This window comes from Nicotiana sylvestris, chromosome 5, assembly GCF_000393655.2.
Source record: "Nicotiana sylvestris chromosome 5, ASM39365v2, whole genome shotgun sequence".
Classification (NCBI taxonomy): domain Eukaryota; kingdom Viridiplantae; phylum Streptophyta; class Magnoliopsida; order Solanales; family Solanaceae; genus Nicotiana; species Nicotiana sylvestris.
Window position 1 is genome coordinate 79,742,383 of NC_091061.1, and position 8,746 is coordinate 79,751,128.

At 38.8% G+C, this 8,746-nt stretch overlaps 1 protein-coding gene across 1 annotated transcript; it reads left to right on the forward strand.

The window, feature by feature from the left end:
• The first annotated feature begins 638 nt into the window (after nucleotides 1-638).
• On the forward strand, nucleotides 639-2,424 carry LOC104225486 (probable E3 ubiquitin-protein ligase RHC2A). The gene has a single exon (XM_009777293.2). It carries the CDS (start codon nucleotides 921-923, stop codon nucleotides 2,016-2,018), a length of 1,098 nt encoding a protein of 365 aa, XP_009775595.1. The 5' UTR covers nucleotides 639-920; the 3' UTR covers nucleotides 2,019-2,424.
• The last annotated feature ends 6,322 nt before the right edge of the window (nucleotides 2,425-8,746 follow it).

The following is an 8,746-nucleotide window of genomic DNA, read 5'->3' on the forward strand; positions in this document are numbered from 1 at the left end:
TCACAAAACGACAATCAAGCATACAGGAAGCATCAAATAGGAAAACGAGACTCAAATACACAAAATGACCAGTCGGGTCGTTACAAAATCTGAGCTCATTTGAAATAGACTTGGGTATTGAATCGTGTGTTGAATTGTTAAAATTCGAAGAACAAGGGCAATTTGCACTTTAGACTAAAAAAAATCTTACGTACATATAAAAATTAGCTATACTTCAATCCAATTAGGTATCAAGATTTTAAGTACAATTTTTCACTTTAGACTTAAAAAAGTCTTAACTGCGTGCAAAAATTATCCGAACTTTAGACTAAAACAATCTTAAGTGCGTCTTAAGTTTGGAATTTTTTCAATTTCTGACTTGCTAGGTCTGAATTTGATCCTATAACTAATAAATTTGTACATTTCTATGTAATACGAGTATAACTTCAGTAGTGTGCGAATCCCCGCAATTCCACGCTCCAATTAACTTCCAACCTTTACGCTCCATAACGAACCCACTCACTACTCTCTGTTGGCACGTGTCACCAATTGTCAGGATCCATTACCCGTTAAATTCCAAGTCATCACCACTTCTATTCATTTCCAATTTTACCCTCCACCCCAAAAAGTATACCCTCTCACCTTCTCTTTATAATTGTCTCCATTTCCCAACAAATCTTATCTCCCATCTTGACTTCTCTATCTATCTCTCTCGCTCTGTTGTACCTTAGTCGGAAATTCGTCCCACAATATATGGAGTATAATTTTCAGTGCTTTAAGTTTGTTTATGAATTAGAGTTTCCTTGTGTATGAAAAATCGATTTTATCTTTGTGAATATCGTGTAAAGTTTGGATTTTAGGGATTCTTTTTGTTCAACTTTTCAGATCTGATATCGGAATTGGGAAAATTTTAAATTCTTGACTTGATCTTAGGAAGTAAGATGTCGATGTCGTCGAATTATTGGTGCTATAGATGCAATAGATTTATTACAGTACGGAACCAAGATTCAATCACATGCCCCAACTGCAACAGTGGGTTCGTCGAAGAAGTGGTCGAGACTCCCAACAGATCCTCACTGTCCGCTTCTCGACGGCGTCGTTTTCCTGCAGTGGCTTCTGATTCAAGTCCAACTCTTCAGAGGAGCAGGAGAAACGGTGGTGATAGGTCACCCTTTAACCCTGTCATCGTCCTCAGAAGTCCTTCCCGTGGCGGTGGTACAGGCGGTGGTGATGGTGGTGGAGGGACTGCAGGAGCATTTGAGCTGTATTACGGAGATGGATCTGGGTCGGGTTTGAGGCCCTTGCCCGCAAGTATGTCGGAGTTTCTACTTGGATCGGGCTTCGATAGGCTTCTGGATCAGTTAGCACAGATTGATGTTGGAAGAATTGAAAATCCACCAGCTTCGAAAGCTGCAATCGAGTCAATGCCAACCATTGAGATTGTCCCTTCACATGTGGATGTAGAATCTCACTGTGCTGTTTGTATGGAGTCCTTCGAGCTGGGATCTGAGGCTCGCGAAATGCCCTGTAAGCATTTATATCATTCCGATTGTATTCTACCATGGCTGTCGCTGCGGAATTCTTGCCCTGTATGTAGACAGGAATTGCCCACCGAGAGTGGTGGAGATTCAAATGAGCAAAATAGAAATGTAGGAAATGATGATGAAGCAGTTGGTTTAACAATATGGAGATTGCCAGGAGGTGGATTTGCGGTTGGGAGGTTTGGGAGGAGGGTGGGTGGGGAACGAGAGCTGCCTGTTGTATATACAGAGATGGATGGAGGGTTCAATAGCAATGGGGTTCCAAGAAGGATTTCATGGGGTTCTGGAGGAGGGAGAGTGTCGCAGCAAAATGGGGGTTTGAGGAGACTATTTTGCAGTTTCTTTTCGTGTTTTGGGGGGGCTGCTTCATCCAGCTCCGAGACCTCTGGTTCAGATTCTAGGATAAATCATAACACAAGTGGTTCATTGTCATCTGTTTTCATCTCTACATCAAGAAGGCGTAGGGACTGGGATTTTGAAACTAACACTGAAGCTTGAAGATGGTAAATTTTGTAGAGATAGCGAAAGGTGGATGACAAGTTTATCATCCGTGTAAATAACTGCCTAATGCAAACTGTTGTCTTCATTGATGGGCTTAGCAATTGTATGATGAAGATTTCTGCAAATGAATAGGAGAAGCTAATGCAGGAGACGATGAAATTTGGAAGATTAGAGTTAGCATTCGCTCGTGGGCAGAAGGTACACGGACTCACGTACCACACTGCCTTTGAACTTAGGAATGCCTGCAGTGTTTTCTTTTTAATTCAATCTTTTCTCTTTTGGCTTCAAGTTTAGGTAGCTTGTAGTTTGTATTCCTGTTAATTTAATCATGCTTGCTCTTAAAAGTATTTCATTGTTCAATTGCAACCTATGAAGCTTATATAAAGTCTGAGCATTCTTGTCTCCTTGGGCATTCTTCCTTTTCATGGACATATCAGTTACATCACATATTAGGAGGTATTGAGGTTTGCCTTGTTACATGAATTTGTTATGCGATCAAATTGTTCAACGAATCTTGGGAAAAGCTTATTACTACCTGAATACCACATTATCTTCGGGCTGTAATACCATTGAATTTGAAATATGGCCTTGTTTCCAACTTTTGTGAGCTGTTTATGCAGAGGATGGGCTTATGTCGTTGGTCTTATGGCGCGCTCTTAAAATTTTAAGAGGCTAATGGACAAATTAAGTTATCCTGTAAAACATGCATCATGGGATTGACGAACCGAGGTTCCAGTTGAAAATACAATTGTCACCCAATAAAACTAATGATTGAAACATAAAAACAGTGCTAGATTAATATGTAGGTATGGTGGGATTATAACTGTTCCTTCACCCTTAACTTAAATCTCGACTTCGAGCTCTAAGAATGAATAACCTTTCGAGAATGAGCACTTTGCCCCCTTAGACGATCTTTTGGTGCGCATTCCAATTAGTGGGGTTAGTAGGTTCGAAATGACTTATGCCTAAAGATAAAAAATAAACAAATAAATTAGATTGTTCGCTTGTTGGAGTTATAAGTTTGACGACAAACTGAGGTAGTTGCTATTAATTCTATTGCACGTAGGCTTGGACAATGAGTAACCTAATTATCCATCTGAAGATAAAAAGTTTCTGCGATGGCAAAATATCTGCAGTGCAAAGTAATTAGTAGCAGTTCTTATCAGAAAAGAAAAAGCTATTTGTGGCAGCATTCCTTTTGGAGTACGACTGGTGTTATAATGAAAACTACAGTTGGGACGAGATAAGTAGCTGTAATCTTCCTCACTAAGAATGGTAGAAATGGAGGTAGTTTTCTATTAGAAAATGTGGGCTCGCAATACTTTATTGAGAGGGGACCTGTAATGATCTGGTGGACCGGTATATATTTTATTAATTTTATATGTCAATGTTAGGCCCAGTGGTGGAGCCACATGCACTCCACCACATGCATCCAAGGGGTGTCAACCAACACCCCTTCGTCGAAACATTACAATGTTTAGTTTGGTAATTTTTTAAAAAATATATATATATATATATTATATAATGACACCCCTTGACTTCTTGATGAGTCCGCTTTTTACGTGAAGAGCACTTTCGTGGCTTCAAATTGATCTCATTAAGGCATGGTGCTAGGGAACTAGGAAGCAAAGCTTTATACTACTCCCTCCATGTAAGTTTACTTATTCACTTTAGACTTAAAACGCCCCATAAGAAACAATAAATAAGGCAATTTTACTATATCATCCTATTTATTATATATTGAAAAACAAATTGGAATAAGTAGCACTTAATAAGAAGGATAAAATAGGTATTAGATTGTAAATTATTCATTTGTTTTCTAATTGGACAAGTAAAAGTGAACATCGACCTCGAGTATAATAGACAAGTAAACTTGGACGGAGAGAGTAATTTGCAAATGAACAATTATCGGGAACTTTCCTAATCAGACATGACCTGGAAAGTTATGCAACTGATTTTACATGCTGAAGGCTGACCTGTTGCTTAGTTCAATCATGTCACTTCTCTGCTGTCTTATATGCATTCATATAATGGTTAATGGGTGATCATTCGCTTTCTCAATTGTGTTCATTTTTCAAAATGGATATATAGTTGGTCTCATGCATGGTTGAATGGGGAGAAAGAGGTTCGGACCCTTTTGTTTACTGTAATCTTGGAACTGATTCTTGAACATATACTTCTTCTAGGAAAGAAACTTAAGGGATTGCTAGCTGAACATTCTACTGTCACCCATTACATGAACTAATGATTGAAACATAAAACAACGCTGGAGTGGTATGTCGGTGCGATGGAATGAGTAAGGCTCCCATCCTTAATTAGAAGTCTCGAATTCATGGGATTAAAGAACCTTTCGAGAGAGGGAGCACTTTGCCTGTTAGAGATCTTATGGTGCTAATTCGAATTAATTAGGTAAGTAGCTTTCGAATACTTTATGCCTAAAAATAGTTAGACTGATACATTGGATATGCTAGTTAGAGTTACAATATGAGAAGCTGAGGTAGTCATTGTAACTTGTACCTATTTTCGGGTCTCGGACAAAATGATAATCTAGTAACTTTCAACGAGCAACCTAATTATCTATATGGATAAAAAGGTTCCCCGATGTTGAAATAAAAAGTGATTAGTAGCAGTACTATTAAAAAAGAAAAGTTATCAGCAGAGCTATCCTTTTGGCTAAGAGTTGTGGAGTATGACTAGTGTTCAATGAAAACTACAGCTAATACAAGATAAGTAGCTGCAATCTTCCTCACTAAGAATTGTAAAAGTGGAGTTAGTTTTTACTTTTCAGTTAGAAGAAATTTGAGCTAGCTGCAGCACTTTATGGAGACCGGGACCTGCAATATTCTGCTACAAGTGGAGGTTGTTTTCAGATCAATCCCATTAAGGCATGGTGGTGGGAAATTAGTATACCAATTTACGAAACAAAGATTATTGCAGAGTTGACTTCGTTAAGTTTTGCTACTAAATTTGCATGCTGAAAGCTAATCTGCCACTTCGTTCAATCATGTCATTTCTCCATTTGTTCTATATTCATTTAGATAATGGGTGGTCATTCACGTTCTCAATTGTGTTTATTTTTAAAATGGATATATAAAGCTGGTTTCTTGTATGGTTGATGTGGACCCTTTGTTGTTTTTTTTAAAAGATGGGCAGCAAATATATTAAAAATATTGATTGAAGATGTCTCTAATAATTTTATTAAGCATAATAAGGCTTTAAATAGCCAACTTAAAACCATAATCTACAAAAAATCTGCAGAATAAATATTCAAATTCAAAAACCTTAACTATCTCAACTAACTTATTCAATTAAATTTAAATTTAAACAAGGACTCCTCCTATAACTAAACTACTTTTTATTGTAGTAAATCAAATATCAACAGTAACAAATGTAAAATATAACACTTTTTTAAACTGTAATCTTGACCATATGTTTTTTCTGACCCCGGATATTTCTAAATAATCTTTGCCTGATGCTTACATATCCTGCATAGATCACAAACATCCTCTTGCGTTTGGGTCGACTGGAAACTGTTGGAGTATTTACCAAAAACCAATGCGAATTTTTGTCGTGTTCTTGACCAGTTGTTAACAATGTCATGTTGTTGTAAGGATGAGTTGGATCCAGATAGCTGGCGCCTGGCTTTAACAAACAAAAAAGTTGATGATAATACCATAATACTGTACCATTTTAGAATTATATTCCAGGTAATTGTCTTGGCTTGTGAGTACACTCAACTAATTATATTTTCTTATTTTTGTGGTCCAGCGTGCTTGTTTTAGGTTATAATTCTTTAAAGTTACCATATTAAGATAATGTGGCCTAAAGATAAATTTTTTGTGGCAAATAGGAATGTTAATTGGGTGTCAGGCTGCTAATTCATCTTCTTTTATGTGGGTGCATAATATTTGTTTCTTAGTTCTATCTTGGAACTTATTAAATGCGTAGTCAACGACAAACTCATGTTTGCAACGTTTTTGGCTGTCATGTGATGACCAATTTGAATTTCTATTGGAATTTCACAGCTTCTCTTTCTGTACATTCTATGGATCTAAAGTATTATTTCCTTAAATGTGGGGAATTGTGTCCGATTACTGAATACAGGGATGAAGAAGTGGCGACATGACATCTCGGTTAATAATTGACCATTACTTTGCTTCCGTAATTTTAGGAAAAATTCTATGGTACCAGCAGCCACACAAAGTTTCTTCTCTTAGCTGGATCTTGCAAGTGCAACTGTGTAAAACCAAGAGGATCCAATAGAAACAACTAAATTGACTAGGAAGCAAACTTCATCTCTCTCTTCGACTTTCTCTGAAGTGCAACGATTACCTCCCACAGCCGACGATCCACAAGCGGCGGCGACCATCATTCCGACCAGGTAGGGCCCCTCTCCGCTCTCTCCCTTCTCTCTCCTCTCTTCCTTCTCTCCCTTCTTCCTACCCCTTTCTTCTCCTATTCTCTCCCTCCCCCGCCCTCCTAACCTTAACAGTAACAGTCGCATCAGTGACTGTGCATCTGGCCGGTGATTTTCTCTCTTTCTCTCCCCTCTCCCCTCTCCCATCTCACTCCTCCCCCCTTCTCTCTACTCCTTCTTTCCTCTCCCCCTCTCTCCCTCCCCCGCCTCTCCAACAGTAGCAATAGTAGTCACCAGCCGGTGATTGCACATCTGATCGACGATCACCTCTCTCTCCCCTATCCTCTACTCTTCCTCCATGTTCTCTTCTTCTATCCTCGACGATAACGTCAAACTGGACCGATAATGATAGATAGATAGAAGGACGACGACCCCCTATCTTTTGGTTATGTTGTGTTTTTTTTGTCTTTTAGGTTCTTAGCGGCGGGTTTTGGAGACGAACGTGAAGCGCGCACACAAGCGTTGTAGAGCAGCTTTGCTTGGCATCAACAAAGGCTAGTGGGAAGTTCGTAGCTACGCATCAGGTGCTGTAACTACGCCGCGTATCCATTCGACTATATCACAGGCTCTATTTTTGGGAGTTGGTATCTCCTGATCACTTTCAAACATCATCATGGATTATCAACAAGGAGGCATTTCTAATCAAGACTTTAAGCGTACATATGAGCAAATAAGAATCTTAAGCACATTGAGTCTTCTTCCACAATTTGGCATATTAACTTTCATTTGAAACACGACTCGAATTCATAACATTTTAATACACCACCCATACTTTGAACACATTCCCGAAGGATAACGTAATATGACAAGAGTATTCAGAACACATTTTGAACATATATCTTTCGGCACAAAATTTCTTCCGGAATCGTCAAATTTATAATGAATAACTCAGATATGAGAAATAAGAACTTGGCCCATCATACTTGAGACTTACGAGGACATCGTAAGATTCCATTCTAAGAGAGATTTTTATCCAACATTCCTCGCTTTGATCTTTTCTTAAATTACTACATGTTCCGGAAATCCTAGCAATTTTGATCTATCTAGAGATATGATAAAATTGAACTATAACTTGGAAGATATTCGTGGGTTCAGCTCTTTAAGCATTTTATCAAACACCAGGTGTGCATTGTGATTTCAAGGTTCTTACATGGTAGATTCCTTCAACCCACAACTCAATGTTTACCCATTTGACCTCAACAATCTTCCCACAAGCCTTGTTGGTACACGCATGCATAAATAACACTCTCATACCCAAGAATCACACTCCCCATTACCCATATTCTACCCCAAATTCGAAATTGAACACTAGAGTATGAAACCTTACTTCTTGGATGATGACCTTGTGAGTTTTCCTTGTGGATTCTCCAAGATTTAAGCAAGGATTGATGAACAAAATGATTAGGGATTCCTCCTCTCACTCTAGAGCACTTTCCTCTCTCTAAAATAGCAGTTGGAACCCTCTAAAATAACCCCCAAGGTTGTTTTATAAAAATGGGATCGGGTGAAATCTTTCCAGACTTAAGCTTACGTAGCCGGGTTCATAATCGCATACCGGACCGCAAAATGAGTATGCGGTCCGCAAAAATGGTCCCAAAAATTGGGTAGGCCCGGTCAGATCTACGACCGTTATACGACCCGCAGAACGGTTATGCGGTCACATAACGTGCCATGAAATCTTGCTCCAAATATCTTCATACTGGTTTTAAGACGAATTGTGCAGCTCACGAAATGATTATGTGGTTGCATACATAATCCTAAAATCATCTTCAAAAATTGGCTCAAGTTCTGTTGCACTCTGCGGCCGATCTACGGTCTGCGAAGAGGTTCTGCAGTCGCATAGTGGACCACAGAAATTCCATGTTCTGCAAAAAATTTCCTTCAACTCTCTGACGTACTGTACAATATAAAAAGTCCATACCGCAGCAAGTAAGCTCGCCGCAAAGAATTTCTACAACCCTCAAACACATTAGCCTAACTCAGCGCCATGAAACCCTGGGTTCTAGTAAACATTTTACGGAGCCTTGCATCTTGTTTGATGTTATTGAGTTTTATTAGGATATATTTGGCTTGTTTGAAGTTTGATTTGAGAGGAAAGGCTAAACAGGGAGACTAGAGACTATAGGACGGCGGTAAGTCTCTTGGAAAAACTTACCAGAGGGAAACCCCTAGGATTTGATATGTTTGACATGTGTTTGAGGTATTTGGGTGGTGTATATACATGGTGGCAAGTGTATATGCATTCACCGAGTTTATATCGTGAACGGGGGTAGAAATTGGAATATTTCATGCTTTTATTTGACTATGT

Coding starts and splice junctions, on each gene's coding strand:
- LOC104225486 (XM_009777293.2), top strand. CDS start 921: ATGTCGATGTCGTCGAATTATTGGTGCTATAGATGCAATAGATTTATT.